Source organism: Dromaius novaehollandiae, chromosome 1 (genome assembly GCF_036370855.1).
Source record: "Dromaius novaehollandiae isolate bDroNov1 chromosome 1, bDroNov1.hap1, whole genome shotgun sequence".
NCBI lineage: Eukaryota > Metazoa > Chordata > Aves > Casuariiformes > Dromaiidae > Dromaius > Dromaius novaehollandiae.
The window spans coordinates 10,135,294-10,149,196 of NC_088098.1; the positions used below are offsets into that span (position 1 = coordinate 10,135,294).

Sequence of the window (13,903 nt, forward strand, 5' to 3'; positions counted from 1 at the left end):
CAGAGCTGGTGCAGGCGGGAACGATAAGGGAGTTACCAGCAATTTGCATTCCTGTGCACTGCTGAAACAGTGCTAATTGCTGGAGTTACCACCTCTTTGTCAAGACCTTGAGAGATGATGGTGGGACCCGAGGAAGGAAGACACACCTGTCTGCAGAAACTGCAACAGAAAAGATAAGGGAGAAAAGAAACAGCCTGCCTAGGAACAACGATGAGATCCAATAAGGAGCAGGAGACCCCAGACTCAAAAATTACTATTGGTCTGAACTACCACGTGGGGGGGTGGGAAACTTAATTTGAAAAAGCTATAATTGCCCAGGGATCTCTTTGTTCAGGGTCCCTCTTTGGAGGTACCCAACTCGAGCTGTAACCACTGCACGCGTGTCATTCCGAGCTAACCTAGGGTCGGACCCAACTCGAGTTGTAATTACTGCACGCGCACCACCAAAACTTACACCCAGGGTGAAGAGGAGCCACCTACCACCAGACGGGAGCCCCCCCACTGCCGAGACTCCCAAAGGAAGAGGACCAACAGGACGCCGCTGGATCCACGGGTGGTGATATCTTTCTCTCTCTCTCTCTCTCTCTCTCTTTCCCCTTCTCTTTTGTTGAATGTTGGTAAGATCTGTTTTGTCTAGCTAGTTGCAGTATTCACCATTGAATTATCCTATTTGACCACATGCCTTATCTTTGTGTTAATAAATCTTAAAACTGGTTGGCTGGTGTCGTTTCACCTTAATTCAGTCCAAGGGCATCACGAACTTGGTCGTTTGGCCCCAAGGGGAGGGAGGTCGTCCTGAACGACTCCTTTCGGGCCGCGACATAATTGGCGTAGTCGGCAGGATGCCCTTGAGATACTGAACCTACCAGAAGGGATCAGGGCCCTTAGCGTGGCCCCTTCCTTGGGAAGTGCCTGCCAGGAGCGGGGACAGAGGATCTTGTTGTAAAGATCCACACTGGGTACGTGAACCCACAGTAGGCTGAATAATTTGGAGTACAGAGGATCTTGTTGTAAAGATCCACACTGGGTACGTGAACCCACAGTAGGCTGAATAATTTGGAGTACAGAGGATCTTGTTGTAAAGATCCACACTGGGTACGTGAACCCACAGTAGGCTGAATAATTTGGAGTACAGAGGATCTTGTTGTAAAGATCCACACTGGGTACGTGAACCCACAGTAGGCTGAATAATTTGGAGTAGTCTCCTTTTGTGTTGTGTGATAGTTGTTGTCGGGATCGATTTGAGGATCCGACAATGGAGGATAATCCTCTCTTTGAAAAATTGAAGGGCTATAAAGCCCTGCCCTCTCTTCCTGGCATGGCTTGGGCCCAAAACAATTGGCATGACTCAAAGGCGGTGGCAGATAGGATCACTCTTTTGGCAAAGGAACGAAAACTACAAACCGGGAAAGGAAAAGCAACAGTTTGTGCTGTTTTAGGGGCGGCACTAATTGCTGCCCAGAGGGAGAGGCAAGGTGATAAAGAGACAATTGAGTCCTTGCAAGAACAGATAAGAAACTCGCGGAGTCGAGACAAAGAGACAATTGAGTCTTTGCAAGAACAGGTGAGAAACTTGCAAAGTCAACTCGCTGCTGAGCGCAACCATACTCAGCGACTTCAAACAATCTTATCGGACTCATTAGACCGAGAGAGAATCCTGCGGTCTGAACTGGAAGAAAACAGGCGGGGGTGTGATGATAGTGAACTGGGATTCTCGAATTTGGCAAAACTAGACGGAAAACAGGCATCTGATCTAAAATCCATATATCCAATTAAAGAATTAGAAGAGAGCAGGAACCTCTTTTATCCTGGAGATGAGAACATAGTAATGAGACCCTTGATTAAAACTGAAACCATTGATAATGGTCAAGGGGGTATTCAACAACATACCACGCGTATTATCCCCTATTCCCCTCAGGACTTGGCTAAAATACAGGAAAAATACTCCCGGGGCTCCCGGGAAACTGAAACTGAGTATGTGTGGAGAGTCTCCCTCACTGGGGGGGATCGCATTCTGCTGAGCGAAGATGAGGCTAGAGGATATTGGGGACCCGGAGTCTTCCTAACCACAAATGATAATAGGGAACCATGGTCCTTGACCCAGAGGGTAGCCTACTGGGCAGGAGGATTAGACCCAATGGAAAGAGGAGACCCTTTTTCTATTAAAACACCCACAGCGGGCCACATTTTGGAAAGCGTGCAGAAAACTGCTTGCCTCCAATTGATGCATGACCGTTTGCTGCTTCCGCAGCAGCCCTCCCCCATGCAGTGTGTGGCAGACCCCGAGAGGTTACATCCTCTGATCAGGGGACTTCCTGATGCTTTAAAGCTATATGCTGTTCAGCTGCAAGACCGATTACGAGCTCTCCGACCGAGGGGAAGGGGAGGCTCCCCTGACATGACTTGGGGGGAAGTGGCACAGGAATTAATTAATTACGGAAGGCGTATGGGGTTCACTGGCCAGGGGGAAACAAAGCATAAAGCAGAAATAAGAAGAGTTGAGGAAAGTGGGAGGCAACATAAATCGCCGCGACCCCCACATCCTGGGAAACCGGTACGGGTGTCGGGTAGCAGGAGACAATTATTGTGGGCAGAAGGCATTTCAAAGGGAATTCCCAGAGAAGTCATGGATAGGTTACCAACTCCCAACCTGGAAAGTTTGGTAAGAAGTTGGGACAGGATAAGGGGAACCCCATCTTCCTCAAATCCCAAAGATCCTGCTCCCTTATCCCAAGAACCTAGAGTAGTAACCCCGTCTGCACCCCAGGAAATTGATCTGATTGATTTTAAAAGCCCGGAGTCGGGAAAACCCCCCAAGCTGTCCCTTTTAAGTGAGCCGGGGAACGGCCAGTGGGTCCACTTAAGGAGGCTCACAGAAAACAGCAGAGGAGACTTGTTGATAACTTTCCCACTAGGGCCCTTTAAAACTCCAGTTACTTTCTTAGTAGACACTGGGGCCCAGATATCAGCTCTTCGGAAGGATATTGCTGATAACAATGGAATAGTGGCCGATAAGAAACCAATCTGGGTCACTGATGTTTTTGGTAATTCTAAACCACAACCGACAGCCCGAATTAAATGCTGGCTGCCAGGTGATGAATCTCCAGTTGAAACCACAATGATACTAGGAGATTTGCCAACAAATATTATGGGACTTGACCTACTAAAAGGCCGTACCTGGGTAGACTTGGGAGGAAAAGAGTGGACATTTGGACTCCCTGTAGCCTCGACGAGGCTGCTTCAGTCAGCACCCGCACTTCCTCCTTCAAAAATAATCAATGTCAAACCCTATGCTCTGCCATTAGGAGCAAGGGAGGGAATTGCCCCTGTAATAACTGAATTACGAGAACAGGAGATAATTATTCCCACTCACTCACCCTGTAACTCCCCTGTGTGGCCAGTCTGTAAACCAAACAGAAAGTGGAGATTGACAATTGATTATCGGCATCTGAATAACAATACAGGCCCACTGACGGCTGCTGTGCCAAATATTGCTGAATTAATAGCGACTATCCAGGAGAAGTCCCACCCCATGATGGCAACAATCGATGTCAAATACATGTTTTTTATGGTCCCTTTGCAGCCTGAGGACCAAGAGCATTTTGCCTTCACGTGGGAGAGACAGCAATACAAGTTCACTCAACTACCTCAGGGGTACAAGCATCCCCCTACGGTAGCACAAGAGCTCGAAACTGTCCCCATACAGGTGGGAGTCAAAATTTATCAATACATAGATGGCGTGCTCATGGGAGGGAGCCAGGTAGAGGACGTTGAGAGAACACAGTGCAACATTATTGCTCACCTAGAGCAGACAGGGCTGACAATTCCGTCTGAAAAGATCCAAACTCCCTCCAGTGAAGTAAAATTTTGGGGAATCTGGTGGAGGGGGGGGGATGACCTGCATTCCCCCGGATACCCTGTCCTCATTAGACTCAATTAAAATGCTGGAGTCCAAAAAGGACCTGCAACATGCTCTAGGGCTGCTCGTATTTTGGAGGAAGCACATTCCTGATTTTTCAATTATTGCCAGACCATTATATGACGCTGAAAAACAGTACACTACGTGGGAGAAGGGGATGTTTGTAGTCAGCCTCACCCTAAGGGAGGCTGAACGAACTATTCGAAAGCAACCCATAGTTCTCCAAGGTCCGTTCAAGGTGACCAAAGCGGTCCTGGCAGGGACCCCGCCCCCTGACGGGGTGGCTCAGAGAGCCTCTGTACGAAAATGGTACACACAAATACAGCACTATTGCAAAGTCTTCTCCGTAACAGAGGGAGCTGCTAAAGTTTTAAATATACAAGATGAGGCAGACTTGAATAAAGAAACCCCCCAACTCCCCTCTGTAATTCTAGTAGCTCCCCCATTTTCCAATCAGATCCTAAATGCTTCCTCAAAGCAGAAAGGGAAAACCTGGAGATACCAGGCTGTGGCGCTGCAAGTGGGGACTAAGGAGCAGACCATTACAGAGGGAGAGGGCAGTGCGCAGGTGGGAGAGCTGGCTGCAGTGTGGAGCGTATCCCAATGCAAAGGCCAGGCTACCTCCCCTGTACACATCTACTTGGACTCATATATGGTGTTCAAAGGCTGCCCGGAATGGCTTCCTTTTTGGGAGCAAAACTGCTGGGAGGTTAATAGAATAATAAATATACTTGGAGAGCAAAAGATGCTAGTGGGAAAACCCACAAGATTCACACAAAATGGATTATTCCCTCCTTCTGACCTGAGGAGCGAGTTTGTTCTTATTTATGTTTTCAAGGGTGGTGGTCTGACCAAGATGCACCTACTACTCTGGACCATCCTGATTCAAGGATGCATCCACGAGGGCAACGAACGACCACTCCCTCTACCTTCCCCCAACTCATTTAATCTCTTCGAGAACAACGAGTTCGTGTTGCTGGTGAAAGCAGTAAGCCAAACTTTCAATTTAAGCCACTGCTGGGTTTGTGGAGGACCGCTAGGGTTATCAAGCTGGCCGTGGACATCCACATCCCTCACCCCAGACCAGATCGTAAGCAATTACAGCGAAACCGTGGACGACATGTGGGACGACAGTGGGACCTGGCCAATTCAGTTTCCAGCCATGGAGCAATATTGTTTAATTCGTACCCAGGAGGGAGGGATCGAAGTGGGGGAAAGTAAATGTCGATGGACACTCACTCATAAGCCGCTCGACAAAAACAGGAATCTCCACCTATGGATGTGGCTCAATGAAACGGGGTGTCATCGGGGACTTGAGGGATACTGGTCAAACAAAAACAAAACTTTAACTCTCCAACGACCCAATTATCCCCCTTACAAGCAAACCTGCAAATGGGAAGGCACTTCTGGGGCTTGGTATTATACCGGCCAAATAGGTGATGGGGCAACCACATTTTTCAGCCCTCTGGGCGACAGAGACACAACTTACTTTCAATTCCCACCAGGGATAAACGGGCCATTTGCTCAGGGCATTGGAGCTAAGAAGGGGCATTATTGGATCTGCAGACACACAGCATATAAATTTTTACCCGCGGGGTGGTCGGGAATTTGTTATACAGGGATTATCAGACCTTTGTTTTTCCTTTTACCAGAAACAGGCGGACCTTGGTTAGGCATAAAAGTATATGATAACCTCGGAGACAGAAGGGTTGCCCGTAAGACGCGATCCATTAAGGTAGATTTGGGTGAGATGCAAAAATGGGGAAATAATGAGTGGCCTCCTGAACGAATAGTTCAACATTACGGGCCTGCAACCTGGAATCCTAATGAACTAATATCGGGGGCAAGAGAACCAATTTACAACCTAAAAGTGGCTCTAGAAATTATTACCAACAAAACCGCTGATGCAAAAGATCTTTTAACTCTGCAGTCCCAACAGATGCGCATGGCAATCCTTCAGCACCGCATGGTTTTAGACTATCTGTTAGCTGAAGAGGGAGAGGTGTGTGGGAAATTAAATATTTCCAACTGTTGTTTAGAAACAGGTGATGTAGGGGAGGTAGTTCTCCAGTTAACCAAAGATATCAGAAAAATAGCCCATGTCCCCGTCCAAACCTGGAACGGCTGGAGTGGCAATTTGTGGTCCTGGTTACCGGGGGCACCGTGGGTGAAACAGTTAATATTGTATTTGTTAGGTGCAGTTGCCGCTTTAATGTTTTTACCTTGTACAATTCCTTGCTTTGTTCAATTAATCCGACATGCAATTTGTTCCTACCACCTCACCCGACGGCATAAAGAAAATCTGTGCCATCTATTGGCCACAGCCAACCACAGTACCCATCATTTAAACCCATTCCCAGTTTACCCTGAAGGAGGAAATTGCATATTGACATCCATACCGCATTTGCCAGCTGTTATACCTGTTGTAACAATCACTTACCTTCGTTAACTCAATTTTGATGTGTGTTCTGTGAAGTTAAAAGTTGCTAAAATTGTTAAAGCATGAGCTTGCATTGGGCAACACCTCTGTGTAACCACTGTTAAGCACCTTTTACCTGAACCTGTATCGTTCCTTTTACTCTTCCCATGACTTGTTCTACCCTTTCTATACTTCTTTCTGATATCTCTCTCTCTCTATCTCATATCACCACTGTGGATGAAGACTTCAGGAAGGAGACGTACCAATCAATGTTTAAGTCACGGGGTGGTGTGGCGGACAGATGAATGAATTTTTTGCCTTAAACATTTCTTGGTGCATGGGGTGCAGGCAGGCCATAACCCCGAACAAGCCATCTGTCCCTGGCGGAAACAGGACTGGGCTGCTGCGACCCCTGAGATGGTCTCCCTGCGACCACCCGGAACACACCGAGCCTGCACTGAACGAGACCACAGTCGGGCAGAGACTTTGGGATCTGTTTTTAGCACAACTTCTATAAAACTTGCTTGGCATGAGTGGCTAAATTTGCTGAAGCCTTAGGCCGCACTCCCTAGTTTGGTGAGAAAGGGCCCCAGAGCTGGTGCAGGCGGGAACGATAAGGGAGTTACCAGCAATTTGCATTCCTGTGCACTGCTGAAACAGTGCTAATTGCTGGAGTTACCACCTCTTTGTCAAGACCTTGAGAGATGATGGTGGGACCCGAGGAAGGAAGACACACCTGTCTGCAGAAACTGCAACAGAAAAGATAAGGGAGAAAAGAAACAGCCTGCCTAGGAACAACGATGAGATCCAATAAGGAGCAGGAGACCCCAGACTCAAAAATTACTATTGGTCTGAACTACCACGTGGGGGGGTGGGAAACTTAATTTGAAAAAGCTATAATTGCCCAGGGATCTCTTTGTTCAGGGTCCCTCTTTGGAGGTACCCAACTCGAGCTGTAACCACTGCACGCGTGTCATTCCGAGCTAACCTAGGGTCGGACCCAACTCGAGTTGTAATTACTGCACGCGCACCACCAAAACTTACACCCAGGGTGAAGAGGAGCCACCTACCACCAGACGGGAGCCCCCCCCACTGCCGAGACTCCCAAAGGAAGAGGACCAACAGGACGCCGCTGGATCCACGGGTGGTGATATCTTTCTCTCTCTCTCTCTCTCTCTCTCTCTTTCCCCTTCTCTTTTGTTGAATGTTGGTAAGATCTGTTTTGTCTAGCTAGTTGCAGTATTCACCATTGAATTATCCTATTTGACCACATGCCTTATCTTTGTGTTAATAAATCTTAAAACTGGTTGGCTGGTGTCGTTTCACCTTAATTCAGTCCAAGGGCATCACGAACTTGGTCGTTTGGCCCCAAGGGGAGGGAGGTCGTCCTGAACGACTCCTTTCGGGCCGCGACAAGCGGCCACAATAAAACACACAGACTCTAGCTTACAGGCATGTTATTGTCCCTAGCTGACTCCTCAAGTGACCGTGTCAACAAAGTAAAAAAAAAAAAATTAATTTATTTAGCAGTTAGATTCCTATGGGTGCATATGGAGGCAACATCTGTCTCCTATCTGTGCCAACATATTTATGTAGCTCTCTTGTTGTGCCAGGAGCCTTTAAAGCATGTAGCATGCGGAGTCTGCCAGGTTCAGCTTCGGTTTGAAAATATTGTTTGCATCCAACAGCTGGGTTAAGATTTTTATAGCTTTGATAGAGCATGTACACATCTTCAGAGTACGGAAACATTTCCACTGTTATGGTTACCATGCAAGAAGACACTGATGATCATATTTTATACGAGTAGTAAGCACAGCACAGTACATGTAAGCTAACAGAGATTAATTAAATTTTCAAATGTTTAAATTTGTCCTCTTATATTAAAAAAAAGAATTTCTTAGTCTACCCAGCCAGCTTTTCTATAGAATTTTCCTTTGGAGAGTTATATAAACATTTTCTTAAAGAAAGGAAAGTTGGTTACACCTATCACTTAATCTAAGTAAGGAGAGAATTAAAAAGCAGTTTGTTAGCAAAAAAAATTGTAAAAGGCTATATTTTTAGAGTGGCATGTCAAAATGCCATCTGAGAAACATAAAATACTGATTCTTAGTATTAATATTTGAAAGATGTAGCCAGACCTGAAGTGACCTTCCCTTCTTTCCTGCAGCATAAAAGCTTAAGAAAAAAGAGAAAAAATGAAAAGTAATTGCCTTTTCCCCCTTACACCTCATTCAAACACTGAACTGAAGCATCATTCCATGACTTTAAAGTGCTTCCAGCTAACAGACCTACAAGAACCATCTTCAAATCAGGAGAAGTAAAATTTGCTTGAGAAGTCTCTGTCACTATATTGTTCTTCTTTAATAAGCACATCTCATCTGTCATTTTGAGCTAGCAAAGGTTAATCCCACCGAGACTTTCCTCTATGTTTCTACTAGGACTGGGATTGTGGTTAACATTTTTGTTAGCAGTTCACCGTTTTTGGCCATTGGGTAAGAGATTCACTAATCTCAGAAAGATCAGAAGATGCAAAATAGTGATGAAAAATATTCTTTAGTCACCAATCTACTGAGGGTGTTGTGAGATGTTCTTTCTGCCTCCTCCTGGGTGGTGGAAGTAGGATGCTTGGACATTGACAAAAACAAATGTCAGTAACAGTGACAATTTCAATCAAAAAAAGCGGCACAAATGAAAGATTTGGTGCTGGCTTCAAACAGGGTGCACAGTGCATGTTATCTTCATAGGTTATGGAGTAGATCAGTCTGTAGTAGGTGGTTCAGAGGAGTCGCTCAAAGGAGTTCATTCTTCTTCAGGTTCAGATTTAGCACCTAAATGGGCAGTGTTTGTCAGCAGAGTGGTATTACTGTGGTACCTACCAAACAAAGTATCAGCTCACTGAAACTGGAAAACATTTAGCAGCACCTTTTCCTCAGAAGTGAGGTATTTTATTGGAACAGAAAGCTCCCTAGTAGTGTCCACCTGAGACAGAGACACATACAAGATAAAAGCTGTCAAATGTTTTTCTCAGTATTGTTTTAGAAATAGATGTATACATTTGAGAGAAGCAACAACTGTATTTCTAACCCAAGATTGTATCCACAGAAGGAAGAGTAAGAAAAAGCACCACACAGAAAAGTTCAGAGACGTCATTCTTGACTAAAGTCTAGCAAGAACTGCTGGCCTATCGTTAACTGGAAAAGACCTGGAATTGGGGAAGGATACCCTCCTAACATTTTATTTCTCCTCTTTTTTGGAAAAGGAGTTTGTACATAAATTATAAATAAACAGGATTTACTAAACAGAATACGCATACATATAAAAAAAGACACTTGGCTCCATAATTAATTTCTCATCCTAACTGAAAGAACCTGAAGAATCCTAAATTTTGGATAGTCAGTTGAATCAAAAAGATGAACTAGTAGGTTTTGTGAGCAATTCATCAACTTTATCCAGTCTTTGAAATCTTGCAAAGATACAGTGGATGGAAAACTGTTCCTGGAGCATGGTTGTTGATGACTCACTCCCAGACTGGAAAGATATGTTGAGTAGGGCTCTTTTTAGTGTCTGGGATCATACTATCCTTTTAATTGCGATTTGGGTAACAGAAAGATTAAGCATTGGAAAAGCATTTGAGGAATATAAATAGATTACAAATGGGACATCTACAGCATTGTTATGACAACTGGTCTATTTTTCGTCTGTTTATGTTCCCATTAAAGGAGAAAGACTAGATCAGGTGGAGGGAAGGAGAGAACAACTTGAGTATCCACAGGGAAAAAAATGCTACTGCAGTGCAGGGAAGGGCAAATGTCATTAGAGGGGGCAGGAGATGATTTGTTTACCAGCCTTTTTTTATTTTCATTCTGCCTAACCTAGTCATTTTAAGCATTTAATCTTGTTTCATGTTATGTTCGGTATTTTTTTTCATATGGCAACTTCAGTATTTTCAGTGCTGTTTTAGCAGTAACAGTAGTGTTGCAGTAAGGATGATCTAAAGATAAAGGGAGAAAGTTGTGCAGAAGTAAGTAAAATTTTTTATCATACCACCTATTGGAAAAAAACAAATTTGCATGCAAAGGACAAATGCATATTTAAACCATTTTGCTGTAGCAAGTTGCTAGTAGAATATTCATTTTATATAATTATTGATATCTCTTAAAGTTTAGAAAATGCATGTCTAATAAAATTTAATATAATTTGTTTTACAGGGTTTTTTTTTAGAATCAAATTGCATATACAGGGTCTAGAATACACCAAATTCAAAATCACAGCAAGATAGATTATTGGATCTTAATTTACACAAGTAATACATTTATTTCATCATAACAGATACTAGACTATAAAGTTTTTTATTAAAAGTAATTATCATCATCCACATTGCTTTATTTCCCATCACTCACACTTGAAGAAAATAGGATATCAGGAAAGATTCATTAGACAAGAAATTCAATTAGAAGTGTTAGAGTAAGGATCTTTATTTCATAACAACAGAGGCTACAAGAAGTGGAAAGTTCATCTTGTGAATGTATGATGGTTCTCTATTCAATAGCAGTGGAAGCACTGAGTTAGGTTGATGTCATCTTGTTAATAAATAAAAAGACTTGGTGAAAAGAAGCAAGTCATGATGAACTGAGTGGCTGTTGTCCAAACCTCCATGCCCTTTTTAATATTTTTACCAACCCCAACAAGGCTAAACAATGTCACCGTGTGTTATTAAAAATGAAGAGACATTTGTGCATGTTAAATTTTTGCAACTATCTGCTATTTTGCTATTTACCTGAGATAATCAAGACTGGTTTGAATGGAAGGTTTCCTGCCAGAAGGACTGTATCTAGCCTCAAATAAATCTTAAAATACTAAAAGGTGTCCCTTCCAGTAAGTACTTGCTACTATAAATGACTAGCCAGTAAACCAGAGACAATACAATCCTGCTTCAGTGGAAAATTCTTGAAAGCTATTCCAGGAGGCTGAAGCCAGTATCAATGCAGCAACCTCTATGGTGACCTAAGTCTTACATTTATTTGTGATTTGCGTATAAAAAATTCAACAAAGAAAAACAAACGTGTCAGTGGAAGAGATGTGAACAGGGGATGAAATGCCCAATTGACTCACAAAGCACAAGTACTGTTAAAAATTACAGTAAGAATAAATGAGTCAACTAGTTCCCTTTTAAAAAAATAATTAATGACAAAATGACAGAAAGAGCTCATTATAAAATCTTATGCAAATTACTTACTTTGGTTTTCCACTGCAAGTATTTTCCCGAGTTCGGAACAATTTCTAATACTTAGGTTACCCTGTACTTCCCATTAATGGCTTATGATGCCACCAGAGTTAAGCAAGTTGGCCTTAAATTTTACATGCAGAATAATCTCCTTGGAAAGATTTGGGTGGGGGGAAGAGAGGGAAAAAAAGCAAGCCAAATGATCTGGCCATTTTCTAGAACGAGGCTAGAAAAATGTTTTCCCCATGATTAAAAAGAACAAAAACAAAACAGAAAAGTAGAATGTCTTTTAGACTGTTATATCATTTAGGTTTTTTTTTTCCAAGCTTCTTGTGGACATACCAAAAATTCCACCACAACTGGAAGTCTATAGAAAAGGTATGCAAGTACCTGGTGGGGGGAACTCCCCAAAATGTAGTTTCTATAATTCCAGTACTTTCAGTAGATAGGAGGATTTCTGTAAGGTGAAACCTTGCGAGTTCACCTGCCAAGGACTTTTGCAGCTGCCCCAGACTGAGGGGAAGGGGTTTCTTTTGCAACTACAACACTGGAAGCTGTTGGCGTACCATATACGGGCACTGGACTGAAAGTGAGAAGCTCTCTCCCTCCTTTATGCTTCACTTGAATGCACGAGAGGTTTAAGGTGTTGCTTCATGCTCTGTTGAATATGATCTCATTGCAGGATAGGAAAGGGGCAGTCCTATTTTCATCTTAGGTCCAAAGCAGAGAAAGAGCTGGGCTGCCAAACTGATTTAGGAGATCTAACCTGGAGAGAGTCCAGGGGAAAGCAACTAAAATAAGAGTAACTGCTAATAAATTTTAAGAAAACATGAAGTATGAAGAAAGTTTGAAGTACTTGGGTCTACTTCAGATATAAGAGATGTACACGTTTATTACAAAGAGAGCAAGGATTAATTGCTCTCCATTGCCACTGTGGGAAAGGCAAGAAGAAAGCAGCATAATTCACTACAAAGGAAAATTAACCTAGGCTTTTGAAAATACTTTTTAACTTTAATGATTACGAAATGTTGGAAAAGGATATGTGAAAGTGGTTGTAGAATCTTGATCAGTGGAGGTTTTAATGAACAAGTTGGACAAATACCTGCAGAGAATCTACTTCAGTGTTAAGTTTTGGATTAGATGATCTCTTGAGACCCCTTCCAGTGTTACGTCTTTACAATTTCATAAAGAGATGATGGAACAAATGCAAACTGTATAATGCCAGTGTTCTATAAGACAGTCAGGTCTGATCATCCCAATTGGGCACCTGACATCTTTTTCCTAAGTTTCTCTCTATCCCCTGCAAACTAGGAAAATGCACCAGCTGCACATCCTGCCTAAGTAGCCTCCTGATGTGGCCTAAGAGAGTCACCCAAGGAAGAGCATAACAAGGTCCTTCCAAGTGTTTTTTACTGATAAAATGAACAAAGTGATGCAGCTTAATTTTTAAATTGCTGGTACAGCAGATGGCAATGTATGTGTCTGCTGGAATCTGGGTGGACCACAAACGATACGTCTCTTTAATGAATACTGCCTACATTAGCATTGCTCTAGTTTTTATACATCACAACAAATCTTCTTTCAATAGCAGCGTTTTGCAAAATGGCAACCTCCACATTCTTTTTCATGTAAGAACAACCAAACTCTTACGAAAAGTACTATGAAACATAATATGAACACAATAATTCCATAGTATGGAATCTGTTGTGTAGAATCCCACTGAAGTTCTACACAAATTGTTTTAAAATATAAAATGATAATTTTTCTGTATTTAAATCTCTTGTATAAAAAATTTAATATTATACTTGAATATTTAGTATTTTAATCTTAATATCTGTGCAACACGATGAAAATGAAAAGACAGATTAGGTTTCTAGTTAATTCTAACTGAAGAGATTCCTTTTCCAATTCCATGTTTTACCAAACTTTTCTTAATTATTTATTTAAAATAATATCATCATTAGGACCTGATTTTACATAAATGCTTACATTTTTACTCTCCATAGAAATTACATTCTTATCTAAAGCATTACGTTCTGGAATCAAGTTGATCATAAATTCATGCAAACTGGAACAGCTGATGAAACTACTGTTTCACCTATAACTTTTCTCTTTACTTCCTTACTTCTTCCAACTCCCTCCATTGAACTTTGCTACAGTTTAGTTTTATCTTAATTAAAATGGATCCATATGAACTAGTTAGGCAAACTAACTTTCTTGAAATGCACAAATGATGCTTTGCAACGCATGAGATGCAAATGATGCTGTCTGGTTTTAGTACTTCCAACAGAGACCAAATACTAAGACGAAGCAATTTCTCTGAATTGAATTAGGCATTTGG

At 42.5% G+C, this 13,903-nt stretch overlaps 2 protein-coding genes across 2 annotated transcripts in view; one reads left to right on the forward strand and one right to left on the reverse strand.

Moving 5' to 3' along the window:
* CCDC146 (coiled-coil domain containing 146) overlaps nt 1–13,903 on the reverse strand; it is a 96,023-nt gene that overhangs the window by 72,887 nt on the left and 9,233 nt on the right. The window lies entirely within an intron of this gene.
* Nucleotides 329–7,646, forward strand: LOC135327188 (endogenous retrovirus group 3 member 1 Env polyprotein-like). The gene is made up of 2 exons (XM_064505226.1): nt 329–553; nt 4,758–7,646. Exon 2 carries the CDS (start codon nt 4,776–4,778, stop codon nt 6,366–6,368), a length of 1,593 nt encoding a protein of 530 aa, XP_064361296.1. The 5' UTR covers nt 329–553; nt 4,758–4,775; the 3' UTR covers nt 6,369–7,646.